The 18,314-nt window shown below is 35.1% G+C and overlaps 1 protein-coding gene and 1 long non-coding RNA gene across 5 annotated transcripts; both read left to right on the forward strand.

Moving 5' to 3' along the window:
• Positions 1-1,298: 1,298 nt before the first annotated feature.
• On the forward strand, positions 1,299-4,254 carry LOC307002998. The gene is made up of 4 exons (XR_013798602.1): positions 1,299-1,426; positions 1,950-2,015; positions 2,207-2,295; positions 3,431-4,254. It is a non-coding gene; the product is annotated as an uncharacterized lncRNA (long non-coding RNA).
• A 2,831-nt stretch (positions 4,255-7,085) lies between these two features.
• Positions 7,086-18,273, forward strand: slc12a3 (solute carrier family 12 member 3). Of its 4 annotated transcripts, XM_079620298.1 has the most exons (24): positions 7,086-7,177; positions 7,347-7,442; positions 7,617-7,756; positions 8,865-8,975; positions 9,073-9,184; positions 9,315-9,445; positions 9,573-9,657; positions 11,202-11,356; positions 12,237-12,344; positions 12,486-12,609; positions 12,724-12,825; positions 13,089-13,244; positions 13,410-13,509; positions 13,641-13,752; positions 15,239-15,376; positions 15,513-15,619; positions 15,708-15,790; positions 15,871-15,954; positions 16,037-16,138; positions 16,223-16,334; positions 17,099-17,185; positions 17,286-17,421; positions 17,528-17,595; positions 17,727-18,273. In XM_079620298.1, the coding sequence occupies exons 1-24, from the start codon at positions 7,111-7,113 to the stop codon at positions 17,866-17,868; spliced, it is 2,658 nt and encodes an 885-aa protein (XP_079476424.1). In that variant the 5' UTR covers positions 7,086-7,110; the 3' UTR covers positions 17,869-18,273. The 4 variants fall into 4 exon arrangements, with proteins under 4 accessions (XP_079476424.1, XP_079476426.1, XP_079476427.1 ...); XM_079620300.1 differs by lacking the exons at positions 7,086-7,177; positions 7,347-7,442; positions 7,617-7,756 and adding an exon at positions 7,983-8,018; XM_079620301.1 differs by lacking the exons at positions 7,086-7,177; positions 7,347-7,442; positions 7,617-7,756 and adding an exon at positions 7,984-8,084.
• Positions 18,274-18,314: the final 41 nt, after the last annotated feature.

The following is an 18,314-nucleotide window of genomic DNA, read 5'->3' on the forward strand; positions in this document are numbered from 1 at the left end:
TTTGTAATAAGGTCTAATTAAGTTTAACTTAAAGTAAGTACACTTTCATCACAATATTTCTTAACACACTTAAGTGCACTTTTTACAAATGCACTTTGTAATAATGTCTAATTAAGTTTAACTTAAAGTAAGTACACTTTCATCACAATATTTATAAACACACTTAAGTGCACTTTTTACAAATGCACTTTGTTATAATGTCTAATTAAGTTTAACTTAAAGTAAGTACACTTTCATCACAATATTTCTTAACACACTTAAGTGCATTTTTTACAAATGCACTTTGTAATAATGTCTAATTAAGTTTAACTTAAAGTAAGTACACTTTCATCACAATATTTATAAACACACTTAAGTGCACTTTTTACAAATGCACTTTGTTATAATGTCTAATTAAGTTTAACTTAAAGTAAGTACACTTTCATCACAATATTTATAAACACACTTAAGTGCACTTTTTACAAATGCACTTTGTTATAATGTCTAATTAAGTTTAACTTAAAGTAAGTACACTTTCATGACAATATTTCTAAACACACGTAAGTGCATGTTTTAAAAAGGCACTTTGTAATAATGTCTAATTAAGTTTTACTTAAACAGTTATTTTGATCTATTGACTAATATACTAAATAAAAGAATAATTTTAATGGAAAATATGGAAAATAATTGTTTTTTATTTCAACTCAAGTGTGTTGTCCAAAATTATTTTGTTGATGTATTTTAAATGTGTTTAGTCTATAATATATTGTGTGCATTAATGCACTTGAAATGTATTTTTCCTCTGAACTGCAATACATTTGTTTATACAGTATACTCCAGTACAACTTATTGTTGACATTTTTATCACCAGCTTCTGCTCTATGAACTCAATTAAAAGTGTCAGTTTTCTACATAATATTTGACAATAAAATGTAATTTATGAGAGGAGTTCTTAATGTAATATTAATGTATTGTACTTTACATCTGTGTAGAGAATACTTTTAATATCATTATGTTGATCTAAGTAAATTAAACACATTTAGTTGTGAGCAAAGTTAAACAAATCTAAACAAAATTAAATTGCATTTAAATTCAGTTAAAATACATTTAATTTAAATTAGACTACACTACACTATAAAAATGATTGACTTTTAGTTAGGTGAATGAATCAAGTTTTGTGAACTTACAGAGTCTAACAACACAATGAGTTTGAACAGAAATTAAAAAGCTGAAATATAACCATGCATGAAATATATTAACTTTATTTAATGCGCATGCGCTAGAAATACTACGTCACGATGACGCACTACTTCACTAGAGTTTGAAAAATGCACTGTTATGTTTCTGTAATCGCGATTCGTGAGGAAAGGAAACTGAAGCTGCGCAATCAGGAAGAGAACGCCACGTTTGATTACAGATGAGACGTTATACTGCAATAATGAGTCAAGTAAGTATATCTTGATGCTTTCTTTATTTTTAAATTTTCAGCGTAACATGGCAGTTGTTATTGCGATTAAGTGTGTAACAGATTACATTATTTTCATCGCAGACAGACGCAATAGACTCGGGAGGTGAATTAATCAGGTTTTCAATAATTTATCTATGATTGCATTCTAATAATTTCTTACATCATAATATGTTCGCGTGTGGGTGTGTTCGACGAATTTGGCTGCTGAAAAAATATATAATTTAATTAAACCGACTTTTTAAATCATTTAAACATTACTAAATGACAAATTTGCTAAATACAGATCCAATATTGTAACACTCGAAGACATTTATATACATTTAATACATATAATCAATGTTATAACCACCATAAATATTTAATATATCACTCTAGAAATAATGCTTGTAATGTAGCATTATTTTTTTATTTTTGCATTTGAAGAGTGAGTTGTTCAGTTACTATTTGTTTTGGAATATGTTATTTTTTTGTGCTTATCTTGAGTTACACGTTCATTTTGCAGGATCAGTTCATTTGTGATTGGAGATACAGTGCAAGCGGTGTGGAATCACAGGCCTTTATTGATGAGGTGATGTTAACGTTACATAATTTGTCATGAATTGTTGCACAGACAGCACACCCTGATCAAGCTGAAACATTGCTATCAAGTCACTTACTATCCCTATAGCTTTTAAATACTTTAAATCTTCTCCATTTGTAAGTAATAAATTCCCACCTGTGCATTTACAGATGCCCCTATAATCATCATATATTTTACAGGTATCAAACCAAAGGAAGAGGGCCGCAGAATTGCTGTGTCAACCGTGGTACCAGTAAATACAGGAACATCCTTCATGAAGATTTGCGCGGTAAGCTGAAACTTACAAGCCAAGATGAGGAAACGTTTGCATGGGTCTTGGGTATGGAAGTAAAATAATGGCAAATGTTTTTGAAACAAAAAAGCCTGTTGAATTGCACTATTTGAAAAAAAAAAATGCATTGCATTAACTATGCTTGCATTTTAATGCATTGTATTTTTAGGGCTTGCATTGGGTTGAAATTTAAGCTGTGAATATTTCGATTAAAAACATTTCAAACCCATTTTCATTATTAAAAATCCAATAATCCATATTCACCTTTAATATTTTACTTCAAAAATATTCAAATTGTTTAAAAATACAACCTATAATATTTAACAGGTGATTTTCGGTCAAAAAAATGTTTCCGCTTCGCAAATTCAGTGGTTCGAATTGGACAGCAAATTCAACTTTAACATCCAGGAACTGCTAGCCTGGAAATCCAGACCCAAATCCAAAAGATTAAGGGTCTGGCATTGAGTAATATAAATCACCCAACTCGAGGGGCGGCACCAAGCATGTATTTGAAAATCTCACTGCACGCAATTGGATAATACTAGTGCGACCAATCACAACTAAGCCCCATACGCCTAGCTACCAGCGGAGCTAACTGGTAGATTAGACTCTTGCCGGCAAAACAGTAAAAACATCCTTCTTACAAAGGAACGTTTCGAGCACCGTCTTCGGTTCCTCTTTTAGATAAAAGTCTAACTCGTTCATTGTAGCGGCCAAAGCTGTTTCAAACAACTGGTGTTCATCCACAGCCATCTTGCAATGTTACTAATGACGAATAATTTGTATCATTATTTTCGTCACCGACATTTTTTCACAGACGAAAACGAGACGATAACTAAATAAAAACCAGTTTTAAATGACGACAACTATGACGAAAATGTATTGACAGATTTGATTGGGTCAATGAATAAACTGCTTCATCAGGGCAGTACTAAATAAAAAGAGAACACAATTTTTTGTTATCCCTCTTATTACTATAATTATTAACATTTTGCAGATACTGCAAGGTGTATAACTTTAAAGCGCAACTGTATTTCTATCACTTTCATTCAATTGAGCCAAATATAATAATGGACTGGATCTGTTTTTATAAACAATTGTTTTCCTTCTGTTTTTGTTTTCTTTCTTCAAGGTATTTTTTCTGACTTTCCTGCTTCTCTGGAACATTTCCATTCACATATACTCTGGAGAGCTTCTGGGACATAGACATAAACAGCACTTTCCAACAACTTCAAAACATTTGGTGACAAACGATTTTGGTTTTCTTGTTTTTATGCCGTTGGAGTTCTTCAGATTTTGTTTTGTTTTTTGTTTTTAGACAAACTTACATTCACTGTAATTGAGTAAGATTTTAGAAGAAACCATTTGGTCCTGTTGGTGCTAGTAAAGGTTTAAGAGCTTTAATATTTTTACTTTAATATTAAGTCTCATTTGCTAACATTAGTTTATACATTAGCCAAAATGAACTAACAATGAACAATTTATTTACTGTATTTATTCATCTTTGTTAATATTAGGTGTGTGTGCGTGCGTGTGTGTATGTTTTTTTTATGGGGACCAAATTCCAAATTACCCCAAAAGTATTAGTACCAGTAAATTACATGGAAACAAAAACAATTTTATATATCATAAAGAATGTTTTCTGAAAATGTAAAAATGCATAATGTTTTCTGTGATGTTTAGGTACCTTTGTATTTGAGGAAGAAAATGATTGTGCATATAAGCTTCATTGTCCTCCAGACTCTTTCTAAAGGAGTTAAAGTGTTGTAACTGTTTGTGTTTATGTATAGTGTTTCTTTTGATTGTAACTAGGTTATTAAGAGATTTTTTTTTTATTAAAATTTGAAATGTACTAAATTACAACTTTATTATAAAATGTTTTAATTATAAATGTATTTAATTATATAACGAACGATGTACATGTATATTACATTAAAGTATATTTTAGTTCACATTAATTGCGTGTCAGTATATTGTGTAGTGCACTTAAAGTATATTTTAAAGACACTAGAAGCTGTAATGAAAGTAGATATAAAGTTGTATTAAAGTCCCACTTAAGTTGTTCCAAAAAATCACTCTTAATGGCAACTTATTGCATTTTATTTCAACTTAATATGTGATACATTTGAAATTAATTACACTTAATGTGCATTGAGTGCGCCCAAAACAATACATTTAATTCACACTTAAGTGTATTTTTAATTGACATTAAAGTATATTTTAGTTCACATTAATTGCGTGTCAGTATATTGTGTAGTGCACTTAAAGTATATTTTAAAGACACTAGAAGCTGTAATGAAAGTAGATATAAAGTTGTATTAAAGTCCCACTTAAGTTGTTCCAAAAAATCACTCTTAATGGCAACTCATTGCATTTTATTTCAACTTAATATGTGATACATTTGAAATTAATTACACTTAATGTGCATTGAGTGCGCCCAAAACAATACATTTAATTCACACTTAAGTGTATTTTTAACTGACATTAAAGTATATTTTAGTTCACATTAATTGCGTGTCAGTATATTGTGTAGTGCACTTTAAGTATATTTTAAAGACACTAGAAGCAATTATGAAAGTAGATATAAAGTTGTATTAAAGTCCCACTTAAGTTGTTCCAAAAAATCACTCTTAATGGCAACTTATTGCATTTTATTTCAACTTAATATGTAATAAATTTGAAATTAATTATACTTAATGTGCATTAAGTGCGCCCAAAAGATTGCATTTAATTCACACTTAAGTGTATACTTTTAAAGTATATTATTTGTGTAATAAGTACACTTTATAAAAGTACACTAAAGTGCACTTTTTTTTCACAAGGGACTACAGGTTGGAAAATACACTATTAAATACATTATCTCAGTCAAAACTACAATTACAATACAATTTCTCCATATTAGTTGTATCAAATATTTACAAGCCATTGTTCAAAGTTGAAAGTTTTGCCATTATTGTAATTTGTCAGGCTGAAGACTGATCGCTATCAAACTTAGGCCTATGTAATAAAATGAAATGACCGAATAAGAAAAGAAAATGTAACATTTCAATCATTCTCTCAATCAAATAAGCTGACAACATTGCCAGTGAAATTCATAATTGATTGTTTCTCATGCATGACACAGGACTCTCAAACCATGCATTTGTCCTTGAGAACCTGTGTCAAGGATATCTGACTCAAAATCTGAGTCATTACATGTTCTGATTATGTTTACAAGTCCCAGTACAAACTAAAGGCCCTGCGGCGACAATTAAGAATTAATGACCGTTACAAAACCTCCAGAATATGTTCTCAAAACTAATCACACATCCATAAGTGGTTCCTTCCGGCTCAGGTATAATATAACCCTTCAAATCAAGCCTTGGCTTTACTCAGACAACTGTTGATTCACTTGTGCCGGAGGTACCGCAGGCCAATGAAGGGATGAACCTCACAACCGCCAGAAGCCCGTTCTCGGTCTCCTCACTAAAAAATGAAGATGACCGTAAATTCAGTTTGGGGGGATGTAGCAGTTTTGATAGTGACAGCGTGGCATCCCGCAGCTCTGCCGTCTTTTCTGGATATGACACATTGGATACACCGCCGAGTTATGACTTCTATACTAACACTGAGGTTTTTGGGAGAGCAAAGAAGTCAAGACCGTCTCTCTTTCAGCTTCACGCCAACCCTCAGGTAGGAACGAACCTTTTCCCCTTAGAAATCGCTCCTATAACCGCACTGATGAACTTATAACCAATGCTGAATAATGTCTGTTCCTCTAGATAAAAGTGAAATGTTGATTATCTTCATTAGGAATTCTAAATAAATACAAATAAAGAAATCTTCAATCCAGGAATCCTCAAAGAATTAGTCATATTTTCCACTATTTTCTCTTAGGATGACCCGTCTCCACCTCCTCTATATGAGGAGACGAGTGTGGACAAACAGAGCCCGGATGAAGATGAACCCACAGAACCTCCACCAGAACCGGCTCGCTTTGGATGGGCTCAGGGAGTCATGGTACAGAGTTAGACTTTAAGAACATTAAAGATTACTAAACAAATCTAAGTGGCATCTGCAAACAAATACTAAAACCTTTATCACAACTAACTTTCATTTTGTAAAGATCTTTTGTATTTTTATTGAAAAAATATGAACTCAGCTCTCCTCAAGTTTGCACTATAAACATGTTCCACTAATATGACAATCAAAAAGTGCCCAAACACTCTTAAATTTGAAAAAATATATACAGTATCTCTTGTCTTGTTTTAACATTTTAAACCTAAAAATCCTTTTTTGTAAATAGAAGAAAATTTCACAGAAAGATATATACACACACACATGCATGCATATACATATACTATGCACTATATGCACTGTAAAAAAATACATGATCAATAAGTTATGACAACATGTTTTTACATTCCCCTAAACCATCAAAATACTGTAAGTTAAGCAATTTTAAACTTATTATTTATAAAATATTTTTAACAATTTTAAAGTTATTCCAGATTCAACTCGTTTTTAAGTCAGTTTAATGTATTTTAATGACTTAAACATCCAAGTTGATTACTTAAAAATTTAAAGCAGCAATTTTTTGTTAGTGTACATACATACATATATTAAATAACATTTTAACAAATATGGAGGAATATTTTGTTATATTGCAAGTGTTCATACATTTTTAACTGTCTAAACTGTGTCTTTTTTCTGCCTATGGGTAAAATACTCCAAACATCTGAATAAGTCAAACAGAAAGCATTTCTACATTGTGTTATTAAATGGATCCCATTGAAGCTTCACTGTTTCTTGAACTCCCTGTAGATCCGTTGTATGCTGAATATCTGGGGTGTTATTCTGTACCTGAGGCTTCCCTGGATCACAGCACAGGCAGGGATTGGTATGTCAATCTATGTTTTTATGTCTTTATCCCTTCATTTTTATGTGTGTTTTACCACTAAATCCCCACCTGATGTTCTGTGAACCCCCTAAGAGCTGTTACGTTACAGAGCTCTGTGACTGTGTGTTTTAGCAATGCATAATATGAACATATTCCTCTTCACTTAAAGGTCTGACTTGGGTTATAATCTTGCTCTCCTCTTCTATAACGGGCATCACTGGCTTGTCCACATCAGCCATTGCCACTAATGGCAAGGTTAAAGGAGGTAAAGACAATTCATTACATGTATGCCGAGTAAACTTGACTAACATGATTAATCACTTGTCTTTAAGCCATTATCAGACTTCTTTCCATGATGCAACATTGCCTAGTCATGTTATTTAATAACGATCAGATATCAGCATTGATATATTTTTATTCTTTGTCATTCTTTCCCCAGGTGGAACATATTTTCTGATCTCTCGTAGTTTGGGTCCAGAACTTGGGGGCTCGATTGGGCTTATATTTGCTTTCGCTAATGCGGTGGCTGTAGCAATGCACACAGTGGGTTTTGCTGAAACGGTACAGGCACTCATGCAGGTGGGTGAAATGGACCAGTATACACAGAATTAACTGAATATGAAAGAAAAAGTAGGCCTACACCCAAAAATTTTAATGTAGACTGTTTTTCCAAACTTTTTTTCTTCTTTGGAACACAAAAAGAAAAATTGTGAATAATTGACTGGTTCTGGCTACCTTATTAAGTTTATTTAACGAAGTTCGGGAGTAGCACGTTCATATAATCCAACCAATCAGCGTGAGAAGAGGCCTCTAGACCGTTTTCAGAGCAGCGCCATGACAGGTATTAAAGCGAGGCTGTGAGGGATCAATTTAGCGTGTCACAGACTGTATTCTTTAAAGCTCCTAGGTCACGTAGTTATCATTTTCTACTGCTCATGGTGTCTGGAGTTTTATGTCTAGCTACTGACGTTTCTTGTAATGATATTTTTTTGCAATGTTTCGTGCAGAATAATCCAGAAACACATTAAATAACAGTTGAACCCACTGAAGAGATGTGTGTCTATCCCTCGGTCACATCCTCGCTTTATTCCCGTTGGAAAAACAAAAACAAAGATGGCGCTGCTGCGGATCCAGAGCCATAGAGAGAAATAATAATAATTTTCTCTCATATGGCTTTAGCCGTCCCTCACCTCTGTCCATTCTGAGTACCGCTACGTGTGAACTCTGTGTTTAATGGAAGTTTGCTGGCTTAAAATAACATGAGGGTTAGTAAACAATTTTTTTTTTAAAAAATTCTGGCTAAACTGTCTCTTTAAAGTCGGCGTGAATCGTTAGGCTATATTCGAGTGAAACGGACAAGAAATTTTTTGGCGGGATTTGATTTACTTCATTGGACCATTTGCTATCGCTGCAATCTCATGTGAGTGACAGGTTGTCCTGCTCTTGCTCCGAAATTATAATGTAATCTGAAAAGAGAAGTGGCTTGCAAGAGGGACGGGATCAAAGATTTTAATCAAATAATATAAGGGCACATGAATAAAAAAAAATATGTGCACAAATAAATCATTTATAATCAGTAGGCTACTACTGCAATTATATAGCGCATTTCTCTGCACTCAAAGTGCTTTACATAGAAGGGGGAATCTCCTTAACCACCACCAATATATTTTTTTCTGATGCCCATTAGGACACTGGGGTTAGCATGGTAGACCGACTTAATGATATCCGTATCATTGGAGTGATTACTGTCACCTGCCTTCTGGCCATCTCAATGGCTGGAATGGAATGGGAGTCCAAGGTTTGTTTCACAAGCAAAGCGATTTTGAGCAATTTTGTCTGGTTACCTAAATAAGTTCAGCTCCTAATAGTTTACACTGGTTTCGTTACTCTCCCAGGCCCAGGTCTTGTTCTTCTTCGTCATCATGATCTCCTTTGGCAGTTACATTGTGGGAACCATCATGCCAGCCAGTCGACAGAAGCAAGCCAGAGGATTTTTCAGCTACCGAGGTCAGAGAGCAATGCAGTCAATATGTTCCACAAATATGCTAATAACAGCACTCCATCTTCATTTTCTCAGTGCTAGTCAGATTACACTACCATATGTCCCCATAAAGTGTCTAAATTTGTGCCCAAATAGCTGATATTTTTGCGGAAAACTTTGTGCCCGGCTGGCGCGGACCGGAGGGCAGTTTCTTTGGCATGTTCTCCATCTTCTTCCCCTCAGCTACAGGCATCCTTGCGGGCGCTAATATCTCTGGAGATCTGAAGGCAAGTTGAGCTCCCAGTCACAGTAATGTTTCCTCCAATAAAGCATTTCAGAAAGCATATTTATTTGCTGGAAATCAAGCCTCTAAAAGCTTTCTGTTTATTGTTCTCACACACAAAACCTGTGTAGGATCCAAATATTGCTATACCCCGTGGTACAATGCTGGCTATTTTTTGGACCACCATCTCTTATCTCATTATCTCAGCTACTATTGGTGAGTATCAGAAGTATTAAAATATTTATAAAAACATTTTTTTAATACACAATAATGTTTAGAACCAATTGAAACTACTCGGTTACTATCGTAACCTCGGTTCCCTGAGATGGGGAACGAGTATTGCGTAGCTTTACGCAGTGGGGGGAAACTCATTTCCTCAGATTTATTGAAGCTTAAAAATGTAAAGCGCATTGCAGCTGCACAGCTAGCACAGTGAGACTGGCTCACTCATTGGCTGTGCTGCAGCAATTGCACATCCAATGGTGAAGGCGCCTCCAACGTATGCGCTAATCAGCTAACAGCGTGCCGCATAGGTCAGAGCCCGCCAACAGGGCATGGCAGAGTCTATAAAATGAGCCGAATTCGCCATTATAGCAGGTTTAAATCGACTGAAGCGACAAATCTAATACATGTATACGGGAACCAAAACAGCCAGAGGCTGGTTCATAGTAAGGGATAATGTGCTTATGAACAGTGACGTAAGTATAGTATATAGATAAGACCAGACTAGTCGAGTCTTAATCATACAGAAAGGACCTTCGCCTGCAGGGAAGGAACCTCCAAGTTGTTAAACCTCGCAAAAGTGGAGGGCGAAGACCAGCCGGCCACCGCACAAATGTCCTGAATGGGAAACCCACTGGACCATGCCCATGACGAGGCCATACCTCTAGTGGAATGGTCTCTATAGGGCAACCCTGGCCTACAGAGGCGTATGCCAGTGATATGGCATCCACTATCCATCTGCACAGTCTCTGCTTCGTGACAGGAGCCCCTTAGTTTGGACACAACATGTGCAGTTGCTGCAGCACAGCCAATGAGTGAGGCAGTCTCACTGTGCTAGCTGTGCATTTTTAAGCTTCAATAAATCTGAGGAAATTAGTTTCCCCCCCACTGCGTATAGCTACGAAATACGAATGTGATCGTTCGAAAGGGAACCCCACGTAGTCCAGATGACCTTAAAGTCACGATGAAACGGAAGTAGCGACACATTTTTTCTTCTGTACTTTTTATATTTATTCCCCATTGTGTATCCGAGTATGTTATTGTAAAATAAAAAGTCTAGGACAGGGACTTCTAGTCGGTTGTTGATTTGATTTTGATCCAGTTATGACATATTTATTTAAAATTAATAAAAATAACAAATAAACATCTCCATGGATGAATCGTTCATAAGATTTATAACATGCATTTAAGAAATACTAATAATTTTTTTTTCATGCCTGCTTTAAGTAAGGCAAGTAATTTTTTTAGTTTTCTAAACATACATTTTCGAAATTGAATACCGGTAATTATGTGACTCTACAAAAGTGTTCATTATATGGAAGTGATTTGAGCGTATTTTATGCAAAATGCAAGCTGCCAGCACACGCTCACTCATTTAGCATCTTCCGTATTCATCAACATTAGAGCAAAATTTTGTGAGATATCAGTTACTGTGCACATCAATATGCCAATTGTATGTAGTTAGGCACATTGCATTATCCAGTCACACTTACAGCTGTCTTATTTCCCTGTTGTTATGCTCTTTAAATGCATTTCAGGCTCCTGTGTAGTGCGTGATGCTTCTGGTAGTATGAATGACACCATATCATCTTTGTCTGGGGAGTGTTTGGGAATTGGCTGCAACTATGGCTGGGACTTCAGTGAATGTATCAACAATAAGACCTGCCCTTTTGGACTCAGCAATAATTACCAGGTGACCATCATGTCTAAATGGTCATTGAGTACCGTCCGGTAGTTATTCAATTTATGAAACTTGGTGACTTTTCTGGCACCTGCTAACACACACAAATTATAGACATGATCAGAAAAGGCAAATGTTTTTTGTTTGTAATAGTCACATTTTGAATGGGAAATGCAACCATTTTTGCAACCATATATTGCTATACAGACATTTAGGGTACGTTTACATGACAACGATGTACTTAAAACGGAAGCGTTTTTTCCTTGCAACTACAGACGACAATGTTGTCAACATGATCCCTGTTCACTAGTATCCACGAAAACAATTAAAAACGCTGTATTAAGCTGCCAGGCCAGTAGGTGGCGATGTCACTTTGTAAGGAAACACTACGCACCTATAGACTGAACACATACGCGTGACATCACTGTTTTCACAAATTTGTGTTTATGTATATTACACTGAGATGATAATTGTATCGTTTTCCAAAAAATATGCACTTTGAATCCAGTTTTCAAAAGTTTCAGGCCCCCAAAATGCAGTTGTCGTGTAAATGAACGGCCAAAACGGAAAGTTGGAACGACTGTGTTGTCGTTTTAGTTGGAAAAAGATGTAGTGTAAACGGCCCCTTAAATACTTTGCTTGATTTTTAACTTGATGTATTAATAAAGAAAAATATAAAATATTTTTTTCTAATATTTGTATTATTTTAGATAGAAGTAAATGGTGCATAATTTGAAGGTGAATAATATATATCGAAATACAAAATATTAAAGAATAAATAATATTGAAACAAAGTTTAGTACAATTTAAATATATATATTTTATGACCTCTAAGTGAGGAATACCAGAGGTTAACAGAAGTCATATGTTGTTCTGTCATATATCACTTCAGACTATGAGCCTGGTGTCTGCAGTTGCTCCTCTGATCAGCGCTGGCATTTTTGGAGCCACTCTTTCCTCAGCCCTGGCCTGTCTGGTGTCCGCTCCTAAGGTTTTCCAGGTAACGAATGAGCCCCTGAACATCTTTATTCCTCCATGATAGAGTGCAAAACAATCTTCAGTGTTATTTACTAATTCAAACACTCCTTTAACATAACTCTCATCCATTCCCCTTCCTGATTCCTTCCTTATCCCCCTATAGTGCCTTTGCAAGGACAACCTCTATCCAGGCATTGGATTTTTCGGGAAGGGTTATGGGAAGAATAATGAACCACTCAGAAGCTATCTGCTAGCCTACATCATCGCTATATGCTTCATTCTTATTGGTAAACCACCAAACATCAAAATCTGACCATGCAATCATTGGATGCTCTCAAAAAAAGTGCTTATTTTTTATTATAGAAATTTCCTCCTGACAAACAAATGTTCTAATATTTCAGCTGAGCTGAACACCATTGCTCCCATCATCTCCAACTTTTTCCTCTGCTCCTACGCCCTCATCAACTTCAGCTGCTTCCATGCATCCATCACTAACTCACCAGGTGAGCACTTAAACCCATACATCAAGCCATGATAGGTTAAGCTAACAGTTTATGATGCAATATTTGCTTATTTAATGGTGGTTTGCTATTCGGATTAATGGTGCATACTGTAACCACCACGGGGCTCTTTCTGTAGATAATGACAAATGCAAACAAAATATGTTTTACGGCACTCAAAAAACGCTGCGTGCTACTGTAAATTCACACTCAGAATAGATATTCCGCTCACTGAATCATTTCTCATTTTCCTTGTGTGTGAGCAGGCTGGCGTCCAACTTTTCGATTTTATAGCAAGTGGTTGTCGTTGCTCGGAGCAGTAGTGTCTGTGATCATCATGTTTCTTCTAACCTGGTGGGCTGCTCTCATAGCCATCGGCATAATCATCTTCCTGCTGGGATATGTGCTGTATAAGAAACCCGGTAAGACACCTACACTCTTTATAGTCTTTGTCAGAAACAATTAGTCTCATGAAGCTGATATTATTCCATTGAGCATTTCAACAACTTATCCCAAATGCGTATAATATTGCCAAGCTTTCATTATGTGCTTAGTGCATGACTTTTTTGTGTGTTTTTACATTTCAGATGTCAACTGGGGTTCATCAATGCAAGCCAGCTCGTATAACATGGCACTGTCTCAATGTGTAGGTCTTAACCAAGTGGAAGACCATATTAAAAATTACAGGTAAATAACACCAGTCATGCTGTTCATGTTGTTATTTGACTTTTCCTTTGGTGTTTTGCTAACTTTGTTCACCTATTTGTGTTTTTCAACTCTTTTTATATTCTCAATTTCTTCCTCCAATATTTTCCAAGGCCACAGTGTTTGGTCCTCACTGGGGCTCCCTGTACACGTCCTTCTCTAGTGGATTTCATCAGCACCTTCACCAAGAACCAGAGCCTTATGATATGTGCAAATGTCATTACAGTAAGTTAATGCATAGAAACATTAAACAGGGTTGTGAAAAGCGTGGTGGTCTCATGTTCTGGTTCAAAGGCTTTATTAAATTCACATTGAAAAAAAAAAAAATGTAATTTTTTTTTTTTTTAATTCAAAATGTCTTTCCCAAAAGAAATACATAAATCATTGAGGATTCTCACATTCATAGAAAAGCCTATGAATGAGGTATACCAAAAATATAAATATAAAAAAATGTAAAAGGTCACATTTCTTAACTGTCGGTCCCATTTTTGTGGCATAGACCCCAAAATTATATTTCCACTTTAAATTGTTATAAATCTGGGGCTGTTTGCATAACCATAGCCCTCATGTTAAGACTGTATCTTAAGTACAAGTATGATGACCAACTAGTGTTGAGTCAAGGGGCAATCAGTCTTAGTTTCTAGTATAAAACTAAACCAATCTACGCTTTGATATAACTGACTTGAAACAGTTATGAACAGTCTTAAAGAAAAAAATGTGATGACTAAGTTGTAAGACTAGTCTGAACCGTTTATGCAACCGGGCCCTGGAATACATTTGGAGCACAGACTTAAGTTTGGTGTCTTTTTAAAAGAGGCACTTGGATTATTGTAGGAGTGATTTATATATATATATATATATATTATGAAACATGTTTTATTTTAAAACTGCAAGAAAATTATAGCCATAAAATTTGTGTTCCAAATTTGAAGTTGATATTATTTAAAAAAAAAATAGCTTTCAGGGAAATTTTGTCTGGGCGTAGTACTAAACTACATGCTATGTATTAAGTCCAAAGTCTTAGACATTTATTTGGTTTGAATTCAACCTTTAATAAACACATAAAATACATGCTGAAAGAAAACAGATGTGTGTTATAGCTCACAGCCGCATTTCAAATGAAGAATCTTTATATTTATACAATTTTCAGGCCCTTTTTTCCCAAAAAAATTTAATGTTTTGAACTCTTTGCATGAAACATGTTTTTAGCAATATTGAAGATCATGTTCATCGCTATTTCAAAATAAAGGTCTGAACACGCCTTATGAGTCTGAAAATATACGTATTGCAAATTAATAAATTACTGTTCCTGTGTCGTTTGTATATTTTAAAAATCATTTCCAGTAATAATGAACCACTGAAAAACTATAAGCAGGGTTCCCACAGGGTTACAGCAGGGTTCCCACATCTAGTGAATTCACAAGATGTGGGAACCCTGCTGTAATATTCTCATAATAATATATAGAATAAATTTGAAACCATTTTTCATCTTGGTTGTTTCTCGGAAACATAGACTGCATATATTATATTTTCCATAGACTTCCAAATCTGATTATCTCTCACTGAAACTTTGTGTTAAACATTTTTTGTCCCTGCACTACACATCTTCACAATACATCAAGTTTTAAAAGTTCTTTGCAACTCTGAACACTCTTTCATCTTTTCTCCTGAGCACATATTCTGTGTTTGACTGACTGTGTGTCATTGACAGGGGGAACCCTCGCCTGGCCCTGTGGACTCAGCCAAAAGCAGTCCTCATATAAGCTGGCTAAACAAGCGGCGCATAAAGTCCTTCTACCACACTGTAGCGGCTGATGACCTTCGTGTCGGCGTACAGATGCTGCTGCAGGTCACAATGCACTACGCTTCATGTTCTAACCTCAAAACAAACATCATTTATTTCACTTTTCAGAATCTGATGAAGGTGTACCAGCAAAATGAAACTGATAGTCTGGTAATGTCTGTTTATGGTGGTTCTATTCCAGAGTACGGGTTTGGGTCGGATGAGGCCCAATGTCCTAGTGATGGGATTTAAGAAGAACTGGCGTAAAGCTCAACCAAGCAACCTTGAAAACTACATTGGAATTTTGCAGTATGTATATCATATAGTTTAATATTCCCCCAGTGTTAAATTCGGATGAAGAAAAGTCAAGGCATGTGACAGTTCCATGTGATTTTAGCGATGCATTTGACCTGCAATATGGTGTGTGTGTTCTTCGGATGAAGGAGGGTCTTGACATAAGTCGAACAATGCAAGCACATGGTATGGACTGTTTCAAAACTCCCTTTCTAACAATTTCTACAGTTTATGTGCAGTGACGGATTTTTTCTTTTCACTAATAGTCAATCTAGGGTTCGAGACATCTACTGAACAAGGACTTGACACCAGGAGCTCAACTACTACAACAGCCGCAATTGATACATCACGTGTGTATCCAAACTCTTAAATGCTGAATCTATTCAAGGCTGTTGGACTCTTTGCTAAAACATGGTATCTCCTGTGTTGCAGTGGACCCTGAGGCACTAATGGCCATGTCCCAGCCCACCAGTGTGTTTCAGACTAGACAGGGAAAGAAGACCATTGATGTGTATTGGCTCTCTGATGATGGGGGTGAGTTGATATTCCAATAATGTGTTACTTTTTAAAAGATTTTGCAGTGGAAACACATGGCTTAACAATGCATTGTGTTGTCAGGTCTGACACTATTAGTGCCGTACCTCCTGTCCCGTAAGAAACGCTGGGGCAGATGCAAAGTGAGGTTGTTTGTTGGAGGTGAAGCTCAACAGATCGATGAGCAGAAACAAGAGTATGCATAACCTTTATTGTAATATTATTTGTGGTAACACTTCATAATACAATGTCCATGCTACACATATTACATTATATAAATATATTTTACTGTTCAAAGGTTTGAGGTTGTTAATGATTTTGAAACAATTCTCTTATGGTCACCAAGACTGCATTATATTTAAACCTACAAATATAGTAAAATATTACTACATTGTATGTAATTTATGCCTGTGATGGCAAAGCAGATCCTTCAAAAATCATTCTAATATGCCGATTTGGTCCTATAATTTTGGTTTCATGATATTATCGCAGTTTTTTTGTGGAAACCAAGATGCATTTTTTAGGATTCTTTGATGAACTAAAAGTAATATAAAAACAGCATTTATTTAAAAGAAATTTGTAACAATATAAATGTTTTAGTGTCACTTTTGATCAATTTAATGCATCTTTGAAAAATGTTAAATTTTATTAAAGAAATGTTAATTCCCCAAACTTTTGAATGGCAAAGTGTGTGATATATATAAATGACACACTTATATATACATACATATATATGTGTGAGAGTGTTTTATTTTTTGATGTAAATATAAAACTAATATTTAATCACATGATGCATACAATAATAATATATTTATTTATATATATCTGTAAAACTATACATCTTTGAAAATTATTTTCATCAAATTCAATTATTTATTTAATAATTCTAACTACATGTATTTAATTGGTCGTATGAATGTCAAAGTGCGTTAAGACGGGCTTGTGTTTGTATTTTGTCAGGCTCAAAGCTTTGATCGGCAGATTCCGTCTGGGTTTCCAAGATATTCAAGTTCTTCCTGACATCAATGGAAAACCACAGTCTGAGCAGTACAGTATCATTTATTCTATTCAACTTTCTGCACTGAATTAATAGACTGTATATTCCTATTAATTTTTTTTTATTTCTGTCCTCAAATTATTGAAACAGCATTAAAAGATTTGAAGATCTCATAGCTCCGTATAGAGTAAGTTCAGTCCAAAAGGATGGTCAAGAAGCCGACGAGACAACAAAGGAATTCTCCTGGATGGTGTCCGATGAGGAATTCGAAACGTTCAAAGCGAAGGTAATTTAGGTCAAATGATGGAGTTAGGATACGAAGCCTTTAAAAAAGTTGCTTGCCTAGTTTCATGCATGCTCTGGTTAAACATGTCTGGCCTGTGTTTGTGTAGTCCCTTCGACAGATCCGTCTGAATGAAGTTATTCAAGATTACTCTAGAGATGCTGCATTGATCGTTGTGTAAGTGCTATACAGGATGTTGTGCCATGGTGTCATTTAGATTACAGTTAAACAAAACCGTGATCAACAAGTTTAAGCTATGTGACTTTCTGATATCACCTGTAATTTTTCTATATTTTGTTGTTTGGCAGAACTATGCCCGTGGGGCGAAGAGGGGCATGTCCTAGTCCCCTTTACATGGCTTGGTTAGAGATCGTGTCACGTGACCTTCGACCCCCAGTTCTTCTTGTCCGAGGCAATCAGGAGAATGTGCTGACGCTCTACTGCCAGTGAACGACACCTTTCCCTGACAGAACTGTTCACACGCGTACATCAGATGAAAAGACACTCAACTTGTTAATGACATGCTAAAATTATGACAGATTTACATACTTTCATTTGGTTTCATATGTCTTGTGGTTAATAGGGTGTTTGTCTTAATTTGTTTAACTCTTTAATTCTCAATTCAGAATATATTTTATTTGTTTTTGCTGCTTTAGTTGTATTATGCACTTTCTCCAGAAGTAATAATTCAAACAAAAGACTGTATTCAAAGAATTTCATCTTAAAACCACAAATTATGTGTGTAATTAGCCTAATTTACAATAATCTTTGTTGATTCTGATTATCTTAATTCAGCAATTGAACAATTTTGCATATGTATATCTGAATGTTTAATAAATTACTACTTATGTATGAAATATTTATTCTATTGTTTTATTTTTATGGCATTTAGGTAA

The sequence above is a fragment of the Phoxinus phoxinus genome, assembly GCF_949152265.1.
Source record: "Phoxinus phoxinus genome assembly, chromosome: 8".
NCBI lineage: Eukaryota > Metazoa > Chordata > Actinopteri > Cypriniformes > Leuciscidae > Phoxinus > Phoxinus phoxinus.